Raw genomic sequence first — 15,526 nt, 5'->3', positions numbered from 1 at the left:
TGTGTTATACTCCTCCCAATCTTGCTGTGATACAATCTATTCTTCTGCTAGTATTAAGGATACGACATGTTGTACATGCCTACTTCTATCTAATATCATCAAGATTCACTAGTGGAAGAAGCACAGCATTGGATGACAAATACCCTCCGTCCAGATTATAAATCGGGGTATATATTAACTACCCTTCCATACGTCGCTCGATTCCAAAGTTACAACTCATCTATTGAAATCTACGAATATCTAGATCTAAATGCCATTCCGCCGCAAATCATGCGACGCGTGCTTTAGCGGGCGCCGCAAATGTGATCTCGCATTTCCGGTCTGCGGAAGATGCCAGCGAAACAAGAAAGAATGCAAATACGCATCCACGCCACAATCCCACGCTGACGAGTCAGATCACAGTAGCAATATTTATCATCACCGACCACCGAGCTCGACAACCGAGCTGGATCTACACTCCTGGTCCTCTGACGACTTTGCTATTGATTTCTGTCTTAACGATAGCAGACTCATTGGGGAATTGTTAACACAGAATATCCCGAACATGCTCGGCGAGCTCGGCGATGTGCAGCCCGTCGCCGGCACCACGCGGAGCTGGAAATGGGTAATTAGGCAGTTGAAACAATACCCTGGAGAATTCGTGCAGCATGCAGAAACCCCGTTTATACATAAGACTTTTGATCACGGTTTGGGTGGGGAGCTTGTTAGGACGGCGTTCGGGATCTGCGCTGGATGCGTCTGTATGAACGAGGTTAATCAATCGATGCTCTTTGCGGCTTTGGATATAGAGATGGCGAATCTGCTCGATCTAACTGTGAGAAACTCGCTTAGGGCAGATCTGTCAAGAATGCAGGCTATTGTATTATACCAAATCATCCGTCTGTTCTACGGGGATACTAAACAGCAAGCGATTGTCGAGCAGCACCACGACCACATAGCAGCATCAGCACTCCGTCTTCTGCACCGCGCTAATGTTGAGCTTGATGCTACGCCAGCGACATGGGAAATATGGGTCTTGGCTGAGAGCATCCGCCGGACGGTCATGATTGCTTTTCTAGTCTTCTCCGTCTACTCTATTTCCAAGCATGGGGTGTGCCCAGAGCTCCCTACGCTATCCATTCTACCGGTTTCCCTGAAGCAGGAATTCTGGACCTCCGAAACAACATACTTGCTGCATTCTACTGAAGAGCAGATTGTGAAATACCCGGATTTTACCTCGCTCTGGTTGGCATCGCCGCCTAGGATACTGGATCCATTTGAGAAGCTGGTTTTGGTGGCGTGCAAGGGGATAGAGGCGGTCGAGGCACTTAGTTGTCCTGATAGTCTGGCTTGATCAAGACATAGTTTTTGCTGCGGATGTTCGGAATAAGTCGTCATCTGTAATCGCAAAACTTTACTCAACTTTTTGGGGTTGGACCGTTCTACGCGGAGTGCCGGTTAGAGAGAAGCCCTATATGCGGAGCTCCGCATGTGAGCACCGCATGGTATCCGCTGCGGACTTCAAAACCAACCACGTCCGGACTACCGCACATTTAAAATATATTTTCGTATATATAGGTAAGATTACACCAGAATTGTGTCCTTTAATTCTATAATCTCAAATGGCTGGACGAAGAACCGCTGTTCCTTTCCGCATATTCTCACAAAGGCACGTTTACACCATCATTCGGAATTAGCAGTTCGTGCGCATATCAGTTTACCTTGCTAATATCAAAACACAGCTTTGTCAAACCTCGCACTCTCAACATGCCTATCACAGAGCTTGTATTCCCAGCATACAAACAAGACCCGGAGAGCATCGCCGGCCTGAAAGAGAGACAGAATCAAATCATCCAATCCTTCACGAACATCGATGGTCTATCGAACTTCCACCATGCAGAAATCTTAGAAGAAGATGGTATTTCCTTCAAGCCAGAGAGCATGAAACGCATTCTCATCCTCAGTACGTTCCTATACACCTCACTCCATCACAGTATTATTGCTAACAAGCTACGACAGAATGGACCGACATCTCCTCCTTCCACGCCTTCTACCCGAAATCCGCACAATTCGGCGCCTTTGTAAATATCGTAAAACCGTTCCTGACCGGTCCCGCGACGCCGGAATTGTATGAAGAGTCGACACCAAGCACATTCTCGGCGTTGATGCAGGTTATCCGAGTCAAGCAAAATGACGGAACGGAGGAGGCATGGAAAGCGCTAGGGAAGGTAGTCGGGCACTCGTCGAGGTTTCAGCACGCGAAAGGCGTAGAGAATGATAGCGGGACGTTTCTGGGTTTGATTAGCTGGGGGGATTGGGAGGTATGTGCTGTTGAAATATTTTTAGATCTTGCTGACGAATATAGGAATATGAGCGGGTGGGGAAAACTGAGACTTTTCTTGAGGGTATCAAAGAGCTTAATAGGAATGAGAAGGCAGGAAATATCATTGCGCGGTTGACACAGGCCAGCGAGGCCTAGTGGGAGGGGGTAGAAGACAAGGAGGGAAAGAAGAGTAGAGATCAACGAAGTATGTGCAGCGACGACATCGTTTTCAAGGTCACGGAACCTGATATTGCATTCGATGTGGCCGTCACTAATAATGTGACTACACCCTATCACACTTAGGTTAGAACCAGTCTTTCTTGCATAGATTAGTGTGGACTGTCTCACAGCCTTCTAGTTCAGGTTAGTCCAACTAGGCAGGGAAGGCTCAGGATGCGATCAGCAGTATTAATATAACCTGAAATTACACTCCTCTCAACTTCATTCTTTATTCACCTTCACTATCTGGAATAACTACATTTAATGCATTGGAGAAACTCGCATCATTGCCAATAATGACTGTTATCAAATACTTTGATGCACCACACATCATTCGATTTGGCATGACTAGCCAGAACTCCGGCAGGAGCGAAATGCAAGTTTGGAGAAATGGTGTGCATTTCAAGATCAAAGTTAGCCATGATAACATCAGAGGAACTGATTTTGAGCAACAATGGATTCCTCTTCTCGATCCAGAGCCGATTCAGTCATATGGAGATCGCTGGAACCAACTCTGTGATTTAGTCATTTCGCACTGCATAAAAGTCTTCCAAGAGTTGGCTCCGAATGCGCCATGCTGGACCAATATCCATGATTACTTCTATAATCCATCTTATATTAATGGTCTCTATGGTATCACAGGATCGAATGTAATTCCACGGATAATCGAGGGCCCAACAAATATACACGCTTATGAGATGCAACCAGCACCATATAATACAATCGCCATCCCAGATGATTTACCAGTATTTGATTCCAAATCAATTATTCCTCTGGATCACAAGGATGATTTTAAAAATCCTCCTAAAAGGGTCCGTCTTCCAGACGGAAACGTGGCCTTTTTTATCCCCTGCAAAATTTGGATACAACGCTGGGAGGGCCCGGGGAGGTCTAATGCTATCAACATTAATGAGTCGCATCAATCGAATGCTTCTTACCTCCTCTTATACTCTTTGCAGATTCCACGTCTCGATGCTTGCGCACGCATCCCGAAAGTACTTTGGGATTGTACTTGACGGGGGTCATCCTGCCACTAACATACAGAGGGATGAAGAAGAAGAAGAAGAAGAAAATGAAAAAAAAAATGAAAATGAAAAAAAGCAGGTGGCAGGCATTGTTCTTGAATGGATTGATGGTTTCCGTCTGGCAAATTCTGGCCAAAGTGCTATCCACCATTTTGCCGTGAGAAATGAATCCAATCATACTAAGTGGCAGAACTAGGTGGTCCGATTGACAAGGGAGCTTCATCGTTATGGAGTTTCTACTCTTGGGATAGACATCAATCCGTTCGATATCATGATTGACCGGAACGATTGCCATGCATGGCTGACGGGATTTACGGGCACTGAAGTATCAGACGACTATGCAGACACCGATGAATCAGAAAAGATGCAGATACAACTTGTTTTTGACAGGTGGCTGAGGGGAAAATAGGGCCTTTTTGGGTTTGGGTCGGAAACAGTATCTACCGGTTACAGGGTTTAATTGAACTACTCACCCCCACTTAATTATCGCTATATGACCGTCAAGTAGAGTTACATTTATTACATACATATTAGAAATCATTGATTAGTGTTTGTCGGCAACAATTTTCATATCAATTTATCATCATGCAAGTAAACCATGATTGACGCTAGGCATCTTTTAGAGAATAGAGATTATTAATGACCAACACACTTCCTGAATCCCGATCGGTTTCTCGCATGGTCCGCAAAATGATGTGCGGTGGTCCGCAGCTGCGGTGATAGCTTCCCCTATGACATAAATATCAATTGATAACTACTACAGCATCAATCCGTATTCCTACATGGAATATAAATAGGCTCGCCGGGACAGCTCCTCCTCAATCATACACCTTCATAAAACATCATCACCCCTTCTCCTTAATTTTCCAAAACTCAGTTTCATCATCAACAATGACGCCAACAACAACGCGCCACTGGGTCCTATCCCAAAAATCCGTTGGCCGCCCTGTAATTTCCGGGTCCAACTCCATCTTCCAACTCATCACCAAACCCATCCCCCCGTTAGAATCGTCCGACGTCCTCCTCAAAGTCCTCTATTTCTCGAACGACCCGGCCCAACGCCTCTGGATCCACGCCAACATATCGCCTGCACGTCTCTACACGACGCCCGTGGAGGTCGGCGAGACGATGCGCTCCTACAGCTCCATTGCAGAGGTTGTTGAATCAAAGTCTGAGCTGTTGCAGGTGGGCGATCTGGTGTCCTGTGGGACTGGGTGGTGCGAGTACGCCGTCGTGCCGGCGGCAGAGTGCATGGTGCTTCCGAAAATACCGAATGTGTCGCCAACACACTTCTCAGGTGTGTTCGGAGTGGCCGGGGTGACGGCGTATTACGGTCTTGTCGACACCGTGCAGGTTGGGCCCAATGATGCGGTTGTGATTAGTGGTGCGGCCGGGGCAGTTGGGTCTGCGGCGGTACAAATCGCGAAGCATGTGCTAGGGTGCAAGAAGGTAGTTGGGATTGCAGGGACGGATGAGAAGTGTCGATGGGTGGAATCGTTGGGTGCGGATGTGTGCTTGAATTACAAGAGTGAAGGGTTTCAGGAGGCGCTGGCTCGGGCGACGGAGCCGTTTGTGGAGGTGTATTTTGATAATGTGGGTGGGGAGGTGTTGGATTTGATGCTCAAGAGGCTTGCAAAGGACGGGAGGGTGGCGGCGTGTGGTGCGATGGCGGATTATAATACTCATGGCGAGGGGAGGAAGGGGATTATGAATTGGTATGATGTTATTGCTATGAGGTTGAGTATTAGGGGGTTGGTGGTGACGGATGCGACGCCGGCGAGATGGGCGGAGATTACGAATGCGCTGATTCAGGGGTATGGGGAGGGCAAGATAAAACTGACGGAGGAGGGTCAGACGATTGTGGAGGCGAGGTTTGAGGATGTGCCGAAGACATGGATGAGGCTTTTTGATGGGCAGTCTATGGGGAAGTTGTTGACAAAGCTGGTGTAGTCATATATCAATTGATGTATAGTGATATTCACATCGAGCGCTTTAGGCTGTTCAGATATCAAGTGAGATTGCATTGAATGGATCAAGTGTTGTATGTAAATTGAAGACCAGTTGACTGGAGTTGTATGCTATAATTCTATATATTTCGTAATCATCTGTATGATGAATGCAGATGAATGCAGGCCATTTACAACGAACATTTGTTAAAAATATCATATCTACATCATAGCATGTCATACCATAGTTGAAGTAGTGAAGCTAGGTGAAATACCCAGGAAACAACCAGTCCATCCTTTTCTTCGCATCCTCGCTCCACGCTGTCTGAGGCGTGCTGATGCCGAACTTGACGCCCCCTTCCAAATGCTTAGCGTTAACCGTTTCCGCATTAGAATCAAGCGCCAAAGCATCGAGCACCGCGCCGACGAACCGCCTGGCATTGACGGCGTTGGCTTTCATATTCCCCATGACCATTTCCACCGTCACGTCGGCGGTCGACTCGTGCCAGCAGTCGTAGTCTGTCGACATGCAGATCATCTGGTACGCGAGCTCAGCCTCACGCGCCAGCTTGGACTCGGGCAGCGCAGACATGTTGATCACGGAGCCGCCGAAGGAGCGGTACATGTTGCTCTCGGCGCGAGTCGAGAATTGGGGACCTTCTATATATAAAGTAAGTAATGTAGATATGTCATGGTGAGGAAGATTTCATACCCATGCAAACGAGCGTTCCCCGATCATGCAACACCACACCCTCGCCCTCTAGACTATGTCCACATGCGCGCACAACCTTGGCCACATTCTCATCAAACGGATCCCCAAATGGGACATGGGCCACGACACCGCCCTCGAAGAAGGTAAAGGGCCTAACACCTTTCGTCCGGTCAATGATCTGGTCCGGCACAACGAAATCACGCGGCTTGATGGCTTCCTGCAGACTGCCCACGGCTGAAAAGGCAATCACGGTTCTAACGCCTACGCTACGCAGCGCAGCAATATTCGCTCTGTTGGGCACCTCATGCGGGGCGATCTGATGGTGTGTGCCGTGGCGGCTGAGAAAGGCGACAGGCACGTCTTTTCCGGATACGCTGCATTGGTGGTGCAGGATTGTTATGGGTGAGGAGGGCTTGCCCCAGGGGGTGTCGATGTCGAGGGACGCGACTTTGGTGAAGCCGGGCAGGTCTTGGATGCCTGTGCCGCCGATGACGGCGATGCGGACGTGGTCTGGAATAGGTGGTTAGGTTAGAGAATACACCACTGCATGTAGAAATACAGAAATACACATACCCTTGTATTCGCTGGGGAGAGCAGCCATCTCAATACGCCAATGCTGGAGGATGCAAAGTGTACAAAAATGTTGAGATGGAGAGGGGCAGCGCAGAGAATAATCTGGCGTGACCGCGGGGGAGTCGCCCATTGGCTGCTGCTCCCCGCATGCTTATAAAGCTTACTACATCTACGTTAACTAACTTCAACTTCACCTAATTTATCTCAATTGTTTTATTTTTGAAATCTATATCATATCGGCCCTTGGCTGTATAGCTATCAAGCAGGCTTCCACTCGTAGTGGTGCGGCCCCTTCTTGACCAGCCCTGGATCCTCGCCTGGCTGGCCAGCCTTCCAGTACGCATGCGCGCCAAAGTAGTCCATCTCAGCCTCCATAAACTGCGTGGGCAGACTCGTGCTGCCCTCGTACTTGATGTACTCCAGCGATGCCGACAGTGCTGGCACACACGCGTCCATCTCGGTGCATTTGAGGACAACCTCCTTCAAGGCCTCGTAGCTGCCGTGCAGGTCTCTAGACACTTCATCGATCAGCTTTATGTTCATAATCTGGACATCTTGCAACAGAACAGGCTGCAACATGTCGGCAATCGCCTCTGACTGGATAATACAGCCTGCTCGCCAGATCTGAATGCATTTCCCTAGATCGACGTCCCATTTCTCCTGCTTCGAAGCGCGGGCGATAAGCTCCAGGCCCTGGCAGTACGAGGCAAGAATTGCGGCATAGACTGCTCGCCGTAAGGTCTCAATGAATGTCTTTTTGTCTCGCATCTGGAAAGGCCTGCAGCCATGGATGTCCAGCTTCTTCGTTACTCGCAGACGTTGATTACGGTTTCCACTGGCGATACGAAGGTAGTGTGCAGCTGCCAACGTCGGCGCAGAGACGTGCCGGGACGCTGTCTCCATGATCGCCCATAACGGTGTCCCCTCGGTATCATCATCGTCCTGAACGACTTTATCAAGCACATCGTCCAGCACATATCCGCCAGCCGGATCAACGCCTTCGCCCCTACCAACACCGCGGGCGGTTTTCCTTCTATGGCAGATATCGGCCCCGATATCGAGCAGAAATGTATTCCTCAACTCGCCGCTCTTCGACCACTGCGTAAACGCATCCCCGATCTCATCGTAGCCCATGCCCAGCCCCTGGTGCATAATCACCCATGCCTCGCAGATAGCCGACAGCATCCCCCCTTCAATCCCATTATGGCACATTTTCACATAATGTCCAGCTCCGCCGGGCCCGATGTATGTTACGCACGGTTTCCCTGATTTCTTATCCTTTGCGGCATACAGCTCTAGCAACGGCAGCACCTGTTCGATCGCCTGCCTGTCTCCTCCCGGCGACAAACTCGGCCCTCTGCGCGCTGACTGGTATCCCCCCGACACTCCCATCCCAATCCAATTCACCCCAAGCGGCCTCAGCTCCTCCTGCCGTCTCTCCGTGCGACGATAATACTCATTCCCGCCATCGAGAATAACATCTCCTTTCTTGAGATCCTTCTTTATCCGACCCAGAACTTCATCCGCCGGTTTTCCATGCGTGATCGAAAACATGAAAAGCCTGCGCCGACCGCCGTCGAGACTGCGGACAAATTCGTCAATGGTTTTGTATCCTGTGATCGTTCCCTTGAACTGTTCTTTCGAGGTTTTGATCAAGTTCATCACTTTGTCAACATTCCGGCCATCCACGTCCCAGACGGACACGTCGAGGCCCAGTTCGGCGAATGCAAAGGTCATCATTGAGCCCATGCTGCCGGCGCCAACGACGCCGATGGATTTCCATTGTTGGATGGGGTCTGGCATTATGTATACATGTAGACTCTTATAAGCTAGCATCCGTTAAAAAGGTAGAGTACATATTTAACTGTATTGAAAAGGTAATTGAGGCAGTGACATCACATTCATCTTTATAACATTGAATGGCATGATGCGGGCATTACGACACTCGACCAATCCGGAAATATATTCCGTGTGAGACCGCGGACTGCTGGCCGATGACTTGCTTGTCCACTGATAAGATAGTCTGGCTAGGGTTATGATCCAGGTCTAATACTAATCATGACCAGGAAAGCACTTGAGATAGTGCCCACGGCTGTTCCATATCCTCTTTTGAATTGATATAGAATTAATATTTGGCTAGTTGAATTATACCATCGATGGTCTTGGCCTGGATAGCCTTATTTCTTAATGAACAGAGAATTCTAGCCATTCTTGGCTCAGCTCTCTAAATTTAGCAAAACAAGGCTGTCACACTGGTCGTGCATACTATTGTTGTCGCACATGCAAACAACCCTTGCTGGACCTTATGTTACTGTAGCTACATTTCGCTGTGGTTCAATATTAGGTTGCCTCACGATATAATCTAGACCAGAGTGTCCTGACTGAAGCGGCTATTCAAGTGTCTCCATAATGGAGTGAGGAATACTCCTGTCAATTGAAGTTTTAAGGTTATGATTTGAATATTATTTAACTTCTGAAATGAATTAAAAATTTTAAATAGTACAGGATCGGAGGCCGGAGTGCTTATGCAATATCTCACGCAGAGCAACTACCTGTATAATGACCTTGGTATTATAGCGAGGTCGCCACTTGGTACATCTTCAGCCAATATATCGTTATGCCTGAATAATTCTGATTATCGAAAAGGCCGATAAACATACTGCTGGAGACAGGTAACCTAATTTGGCGTATACTAACCTAATTCGACATATCGGACCGCGCCGGCTGGATCTGCATGCGCTATGTGTTCCGTCTAGCACTCATACGGCACTAATCAGTGAAGTAAGTCAAATCAGGTTACCCGATGAGGAAAATATCTTGTGATATTTAACTCACATTTGCAGCGGTAGAATGGAATATAAACCCAGTGATACCCTGCTGTAAAATCATTTGAACTTCTTCTTGAACTTATTGAACTTCTTCTCCAACCTCATCACATTAGGCTCAATCATGACTTCTACTCGTTCCTTCTGCGGCGTCTCCCTGGTAGATAGCCAGCTGGTCCAAGCATCCCTTAAACTGGCCAAGGAGAGCCATGACGAAGTGTCCTTCAATCATGTCTATCGTTCTTGGGTTTTCGGCGCCTTACTTGCCTCGAAAATCCCGACGTTCGCCGAAGCCGAAATTGATTTTGAGGTGCACGCCGCGTCGGCTCTTCTCCACGATCTCGCATGGCACTGTGACAGCCCTTTCTCTACACCAGACAAACGCTTCGAAGTCGACGGGGCCAATGCCGCTCGCACATTTCTCGACCAAGCCGCACCGCATTTCGCCCCTCGCCAGCGTCAGCTTGTCTGGGACAGTATTGCGCTGCATACCACGCCTAGCATTGCGCAACATAAAGAGCCTGAAGTTGCCCTCTGTGCGATGGGCGTTTTCGCTGACTTCCTCGGTCCTCGTTTTCCCGGTGGTCTGATTTCCAAGGATGAGTACAATAGTGTCATCAAGGAGCTGCCCTTGTGCGATTTTAAGGAATCGGTTAAGAAGATACTGTGTGGCCTATGTGAGAAAAAGCCCCAGACGACCTATGATAACTTTGTGAGAGACTTTGGCGAGCGCTTTGTGGAGGGGTATACGGCCGAGAATGCTGTTGATATGTTAATGGTGACGATTGAGAGCTGATTACTTTACTCGTAAGCCAAATACGTGTCGTCTAAATAGCAGTCTGGTTCTTCCATTATGCTCAAACTATGTGATCCTATTTTACAATATGAGTGGATTGAGTTTCAATAGAATGACTGAAATGAAAAAACTGTTGAAGGCTTCAAATGTGTATCGCGGGCTACGGCGGGGTTACTACAAACGGAAAGATGTCATCACTTGTATATATTTCTTGATGTTGACCAATTGAAACGCCATGTCGACAACATAGAGTTGAATGTTCCTTTATTGACTCATACTGACACACCTCTCATTGGTCTCGGCCTTCAAATGTTGACATAACTGTAAGGGCAGATGGGCGTCAGCTTAACGTCATAGCTGGTCATTATTAAAATACATTAATTTCTACACAATTGATATATAACGAAGTGACCAGATATTCATCGCTGAATTGATATGCACACAATCTAATACTAGAGAAAAAAGAAAATGCCTGCCCCAATAACACTAGCCTCCCTCCGCTCCGTCCCCCTCGCCTATGCCACCTGCTCAATCGGCAGCTCCCCCTCGGACACGCTCCCAGACAAACTCCTTGCCATCTCCAACGCGGGCTTCACCGCCATCGAGCTCTCATTCCCGGACATCCAGCAACACGCCGAAAAACTCCACAACCGGGAAGTTGCCTCCGACAGTTATGCAGAATTGACCCTTGCGGCGCGTGATATTGCCAAGTTGTGTAAGAAGTTGAATCTCGAGATTATGATGTTGCAGCCTTTCTCGAATTTTGAGGGATGGCCGAGGGGCTCGGTGGAGAGAGAGCAGGTGTTCTTGAAGGCCAAGGCGTGGATGCAGTTGATGGAGGCGTGTGGGACGGATTTACTACAGGTAATTTTCACAAATATATTTTTTTCTTTGATGCTGGCTGATAGGTGTAGGTCGGATCAACAGACAGCCTGGAAGAAAGCATATCAACGAATCGTGCCGACATCGTGCGCGATCTGCGAGAACTCGCCGATATGCTGGCGAAACAAAACATGCGTATGGCGTATGAGAACTGGTGCTGGTCGACGCACGCACGGACGTGGAAGGATGTATGGGAGATAGTGAAGGAGGTCGACAGACCTAACGTTGGGTTATGTCTGGACACATTTCAAACGGCGGGTAGCGAATGGGCTGACCCGCGCTCTCCGTCCGGTCTGCTTGAGGGTATCCCGAAGCCAGAATTGGAAAGGAGGTGGAAAGAGAATATGCTGAAACTATCGCAGACAATTCCAGGAACGAAGATATTTCTTCTGCAGGTCTCTGATGCGTATAAACCGGCAAAGGCGATTGAGAATGAAGCGAAAGATGGGTTGAGGCCGCGTGCGCAGTGGAGTCATGCGTACAGACCCATGCCCTATGCTGGCGGGTATCTGCCTATTGAAGATGTGACCAAGGCGGTGCTGAAAACGGGGTTTAGGGGATACTTCTCCATGGAGATTTTTGATAGCGGACCTGAGGGGAAGGGTAAAGAGCACGAGGTGAATCAGTATGCGAAGAAGGCGATGGAGAGTATGCAGAGATTATTCAAGAATGTTGCTGAGACGAATGAATAGACCATGGACAACCTGCTGGAACTTAGTTATATCGATGTTTATGTTGTATTCGTTTTGCCGGGGGTTAACCGGCTTAGGGCTACACATCTCACGCGCCTCAGGCTGGCCCGATGTGGAAACCTTTCTTCAAGACGTCAAATGATACAAAGTGCCATTTTATTCTTATATTAACTACCAAGGGAGGATATGTACAAAACCACCAATTATCTAGCGACCTGGTACTGGACAACATCACTTGCCCTCCATCCACTTCTGCAGCGTAGCAGCAACCTCATCGCTATTCTTCTCCATGAAAACCATATGCGCGTTACCGTGGATGCCAACGTCAGGCAAATTGAGATGCTTGGTGGGAACGCCTGCCTGTTTGAGGTATTCGACCGTGCACCAATCGTACGGCACGTGGTAGGAGGCCTCGGTGGTGACAACCAAGACAGGAATGTTCTTCAGGTTGACCAGCTGCCGCGGCGGCGGGCTGTCTGCCTGCAGAATGCACGGGGACACCGCGGACGAGTTGGACGGGATCGTGCGCCGAACGAGATCAGTGCTTGGGTCCGTCACGGCTGGGGAGTAGGTGAGCGGGATATCAGTCAAGCCATACGGCCTAGCAGAGGTGTTTGAAAAGATGGCTTCTTGGAACGGCGGACCGGTTGGCTCCAGCGAGACGATCGAATGGACCAGGTCCTTCCTGACGTCGGCGATCAGCCAGGGCATCAGGCCGCCTTGGGAGTGCGAGAGCAGGATGACGGGCTTCCCGATTGCGTCGAGGAGTTTAGCACCAGCGGCCTGAACGGTTTGCTGCTGGCCGGTCGCCGAGCCGAGAAACTGGACGGTGGAGGAGTAGTATGTGTCGAAGATCTCGTCGCCCATGACACCGGAGCCAGGCCACTGGGTGTGCAGTTTGGCCTGGGGCCAGAGGTTGTAGCGCTCTGGCGCGGTGAAGCGCTGCTGCAGCACCTCGGCGCTGTATGTGCTTAGCGTGCCATTGCCAGGAAACCAAGGGCTACGGCCACGGAAGGTCTGGTCGAGCAGGTAGACCTCATATCCCTGCGATAGGTAGTATGAGGCCCAGCCTTTGCTTCCGTCGGGCTTATTCAGCCAGTTCTATCTTGTCAGCGGATAATAAACTATAAGAGGGAATGGAGAGCATACGGTTCCCGTCTGAGCCTGGCCGTGGATAAACACAATCGGGTATGGCTTGACTTTGGACTTGTCCACGGGCGGGCTGAGATGCTCGACGTACAGCTGGTCTGTGAATACATGCTGTCCAGCGCCGTTATCGACATACTGGCCACCGAAATACGCATAGCTACGCTGGGCAAAGGTCTCGCTTGTGGTGAAGGCCGCCAGCACGCCATTGGCCGCGAAAAGTGACAGGCAGAGGTGTCGTATCCAATGCATCGTCTCGCGTCGTATCTTGGCAGGTGAAAGTGCCGAGACAATTTTTAGCCTTTTGGGCTGCAGGGGGAGGAATCGGAGGATTATTATTATTAAAGAAATGTCAGAACTCGACTGGTCCGGGAAGGATCCTAGTTCTTGATACCATGCAGAACATCGGCCAACGTCCGATCTTACTTCTTCTCGCGTGGCTGTGATTGATGGGGCCTGCTCCACCACGGGCTGTAGGTCGGATCTAAGATGGTCAATACGAGGTTAGGAGAAGCTTGTGCATACACACATATACATATTATGACACTGAGAAATACGGGATTGGCTTTTTTCTTTACTCCTTTATTTCACTGTTAACTTTATATTTACTCCTTTAATCCCTCAAAAAGGGTCGCGGTATTAGCTTTTGCCATGAAACTCCATTTTCCGCATGTGGCGGAGTCTGGTGGCCTTACCCTTGGGATCATCACAAACATTGCCATCCTTGTCTTGGTAGCGAAGCCAGAAGAAAAGTCAGAATAATTAACATTAACTCATGTCTTGCAATCCTATCGGCACTATTACTAGCCAGATCCAAGCGGGACAGGATCTCCTGTTATCCGTTTCTTCCTCGCCAGATGAAACTCGAAAGTATTAGTTACGTTCATGTCCGATGGCAGTGATCGCATGTCTCTGGTGTCTGTATGCGACCTATGAGCTTTTCTTATCTTAATTGCTAAACGACTTTTTCTATGTGCGCCTCCATACTGAGTCGCCATGGCGAACACAACAACATTGATCATACACTGGATCTTCAGCATCATCGCAATCGGGCTGATTGTCCTGCGCCTCTTTGCGAAAAGGTACATCAACTACAAATTCACACTCGGCGACTACCTCGCCATCGGTGCGATGTTCTGCGTGCTTGTGCGATTACCTATCATCCATGTAGTCTTGATCTGGGGCACAAATAACATGCCCGACTCATACCGCCAGTCGCACCTCTTCACGTCAACAGAGATCTACCAGCGCGAGACCGGAAGCAAGCTTATTCTTACCGATCGGGTATTTTATAACTCATAGTATGTGTTCACCACCTATCCCCGCTGACTTGTGGTAACAGGCTGTGTATATAGTCTCTGGTTACAAAAACTGGTCCTACTCGACACCTATCGCCGCCTTATCCGCCACATGTCCTGGGAGAAAATCACCCTCTGGGCCTACGGGGTCGTCTTTGCTGCAACATATGTGGTCGTACAGACCGTTACCTTTACTGAATGCCATCCGTTCGACCGCTACTGGATTGTCTTGCCAGACCCAGGTACGCCCTTCTATACTTAGTATATCAACCTACCAGAAACCAACACCATTGCAAATAGGCCCCTGCTGCCGTGCTCAGGTTCAGCTCATCGTACTCGGTGTGCTGAACATTGTCACCGACGTCATGCTCATCATCCTGCCGATCCCTGTCCTCATCATGGTTCGGCGGTCATTTACACAGTGCGTCCTTCAATATCTCCTCCAATTGGATGCCTGTTACTAAAAAAATTATAGAAAATTCCAACTCGGTGGCCTCTTCGCTCTCGGCCTCTTCATCGTAGCCATAACTATCATCCGTCTGCCCCAAAACGCCCAAAACTCAGCCCTGCAGGTTAACCGTACAACATGGGCCTCAACCGAGCTCCTAACAGCCGCAATAGTTGCCAATGCGCCGGTAATCTACGGCTTCTGGCGCGGCGCTCGCGAGGCAGGTCGATATAACAACACCTCGGGGGAAACCTCAAGCAACCGGTTTTTTAACAGCAAGCAACACAGCAGCCGCAGAAGGAATCAGCCGGGGGATACGGATATGGGTGATTATGAGGATAATGAGATTACGACGAATAGAGTTAACCTGGGCGACTTGAAGCCTGGAATGGGCTCATCGACGGCGTTGAGATCCGCCCAAGAATTGCAGACAACACACAGTCAGACGCAGGCGGGTTCTGAGAGTTCGGAGGGCGAACAGGCGCATCATGTAACGTAAGGGCTAGGGATATTTAAAGTTCATATAACGTATCAATTGATATATTTCAAATACTAGGCGATAGGCCTTCATTCGGCTGCGTACAATTAGTATAATTATAACTCAAGGACCCTATTAGCTCTTGCAATAAAGGTGTATAGTTTTATCCAATTTGACGAGATGA

The 15,526-nt window shown here is 49.0% G+C and overlaps 10 protein-coding genes across 10 annotated transcripts; 7 read left to right on the top strand and 3 right to left on the bottom strand.

The window, feature by feature from the left end:
* Window positions 1-250: 250 nt before the first annotated feature.
* BGW36DRAFT_433488 (uncharacterized protein) lies at window positions 251-1,333 on the top strand (the record flags this gene model as incomplete). The annotated part of the gene is made up of 1 exon (XM_046221279.1): window positions 251-1,333. One exon carries the CDS (start codon window positions 251-253, stop codon window positions 1,331-1,333), a length of 1,083 nt encoding a protein of 360 aa, XP_046065843.1.
* A 134-nt stretch (window positions 1,334-1,467) lies between these two features.
* BGW36DRAFT_71765 (uncharacterized protein) lies at window positions 1,468-2,604 on the top strand. Its single transcript, XM_046222537.1, has 4 exons — window positions 1,468-1,648; window positions 1,722-1,942; window positions 1,999-2,300; window positions 2,345-2,604. Exons 1-4 carry the CDS (start codon window positions 1,602-1,604, stop codon window positions 2,456-2,458), a joined length of 684 nt encoding a protein of 227 aa, XP_046065842.1. The 5' UTR covers window positions 1,468-1,601; the 3' UTR covers window positions 2,459-2,604.
* Window positions 2,605-2,817: 213 nt separating this feature from the next.
* Window positions 2,818-3,537, top strand: BGW36DRAFT_365255 (uncharacterized protein; the record flags this gene model as incomplete). The annotated part of the gene is made up of 1 exon (XM_046214632.1): window positions 2,818-3,537. The coding sequence occupies one exon, from the start codon at window positions 2,818-2,820 to the stop codon at window positions 3,535-3,537; it is 720 nt and encodes a 239-aa protein (XP_046065841.1).
* Window positions 3,538-4,096: 559 nt separating this feature from the next.
* On the top strand, window positions 4,097-5,557 carry BGW36DRAFT_390938 (uncharacterized protein). Its single transcript, XM_046217546.1, has one exon. It carries the CDS (start codon window positions 4,438-4,440, stop codon window positions 5,494-5,496), a length of 1,059 nt encoding a protein of 352 aa, XP_046065840.1. The 5' UTR covers window positions 4,097-4,437; the 3' UTR covers window positions 5,497-5,557.
* A 197-nt stretch (window positions 5,558-5,754) lies between these two features.
* Window positions 5,755-6,805, bottom strand: BGW36DRAFT_308153 (putative 5'-methylthioadenosine phosphorylase; the record flags this gene model as incomplete). Its single annotated transcript, XM_046212307.1, has 3 exons — window positions 5,755-6,152; window positions 6,205-6,714; window positions 6,778-6,805. The coding sequence occupies 3 exons, from the start codon at window positions 6,803-6,805 to the stop codon at window positions 5,755-5,757; spliced, it is 936 nt and encodes a 311-aa protein (XP_046065839.1).
* A 149-nt stretch (window positions 6,806-6,954) lies between these two features.
* On the bottom strand, window positions 6,955-8,971 carry BGW36DRAFT_390936 (6-phosphogluconate dehydrogenase, decarboxylating). The gene has a single exon (XM_046217545.1). The coding sequence runs from the start codon at window positions 8,611-8,613 to the stop codon at window positions 7,036-7,038; it is 1,578 nt and encodes a 525-aa protein (XP_046065838.1). The 5' UTR covers window positions 8,614-8,971; the 3' UTR covers window positions 6,955-7,035.
* A 755-nt stretch (window positions 8,972-9,726) lies between these two features.
* BGW36DRAFT_401839 (uncharacterized protein) lies at window positions 9,727-10,398 on the top strand (the record flags this gene model as incomplete). Its single annotated transcript, XM_046218794.1, has 1 exon — window positions 9,727-10,398. The coding sequence occupies one exon, from the start codon at window positions 9,727-9,729 to the stop codon at window positions 10,396-10,398; it is 672 nt and encodes a 223-aa protein (XP_046065837.1).
* A 468-nt stretch (window positions 10,399-10,866) lies between these two features.
* Window positions 10,867-11,972, top strand: BGW36DRAFT_308031 (putative 3-dehydroshikimate dehydratase; the record flags this gene model as incomplete). The annotated part of the gene is made up of 2 exons (XM_046212296.1): window positions 10,867-11,262; window positions 11,313-11,972. 2 exons carry the CDS (start codon window positions 10,867-10,869, stop codon window positions 11,970-11,972), a joined length of 1,056 nt encoding a protein of 351 aa, XP_046065836.1.
* Window positions 11,973-12,124: 152 nt separating this feature from the next.
* BGW36DRAFT_466352 (Alpha/beta hydrolase family-domain-containing protein) lies at window positions 12,125-13,527 on the bottom strand. Its single transcript, XM_046222336.1, has 2 exons — window positions 13,122-13,527; window positions 12,125-13,073 (listed from the first exon to the last, which is right to left on the bottom strand). The coding sequence occupies exons 1-2, from the start codon at window positions 13,368-13,370 to the stop codon at window positions 12,204-12,206; spliced, it is 1,119 nt and encodes a 372-aa protein (XP_046065835.1). The 5' UTR covers window positions 13,371-13,527; the 3' UTR covers window positions 12,125-12,203.
* A 587-nt stretch (window positions 13,528-14,114) lies between these two features.
* Window positions 14,115-15,363, top strand: BGW36DRAFT_308633 (uncharacterized protein; the record flags this gene model as incomplete). The annotated part of the gene is made up of 4 exons (XM_046212350.1): window positions 14,115-14,419; window positions 14,474-14,658; window positions 14,717-14,837; window positions 14,892-15,363. The coding sequence occupies 4 exons, from the start codon at window positions 14,115-14,117 to the stop codon at window positions 15,361-15,363; spliced, it is 1,083 nt and encodes a 360-aa protein (XP_046065834.1).
* Window positions 15,364-15,526: the final 163 nt, after the last annotated feature.

Source organism: Talaromyces proteolyticus (assembly GCF_021365285.1).
Source record: "Talaromyces proteolyticus strain PMI_201 chromosome Unknown BGW36scaffold_15, whole genome shotgun sequence".
Classification (NCBI taxonomy): Eukaryota; Fungi; Ascomycota; class Eurotiomycetes; order Eurotiales; family Trichocomaceae; genus Talaromyces; species Talaromyces proteolyticus.
Note: the sequence above shows the minus strand (reverse complement) of the source record. Positions and strands in the feature narration are given on the sequence as shown.

Excerpts from the sequence above, each read along its gene's own strand:
- BGW36DRAFT_71765 (XM_046222537.1), top strand. The coding sequence starts at position 1,602 with ATGGCTGGACGAAGAACCGCTGTTCCTTTCCGCATATTCTCACAAAG. Across the intron at positions 1,649-1,721 it reads TTCCGCATATTCTCACAAAG|CTTTGTCAAACCTCGCACTC; the intron begins GCACGTTTACAC and ends ATCAAAACACAG. Across the intron at positions 1,943-1,998 it reads GAAACGCATTCTCATCCTCA|AATGGACCGACATCTCCTCC; the intron begins GTACGTTCCTAT and ends AAGCTACGACAG.
- BGW36DRAFT_390938 (XM_046217546.1), top strand. The coding sequence starts at position 4,438 with ATGACGCCAACAACAACGCGCCACTGGGTCCTATCCCAAAAATCCGTT.
- BGW36DRAFT_390936 (XM_046217545.1), bottom strand. The coding sequence starts at position 8,613 with ATGCTAGCTTATAAGAGTCTACATGTATACATAATGCCAGACCCCATC.
- BGW36DRAFT_466352 (XM_046222336.1), bottom strand. The coding sequence starts at position 13,370 with ATGCATTGGATACGACACCTCTGCCTGTCACTTTTCGCGGCCAATGGC. Across the intron at positions 13,074-13,121 it reads GCCAGGCTCAGACGGGAACC|AACTGGCTGAATAAGCCCGA; the intron begins GTATGCTCTCCA and ends CTGACAAGATAG.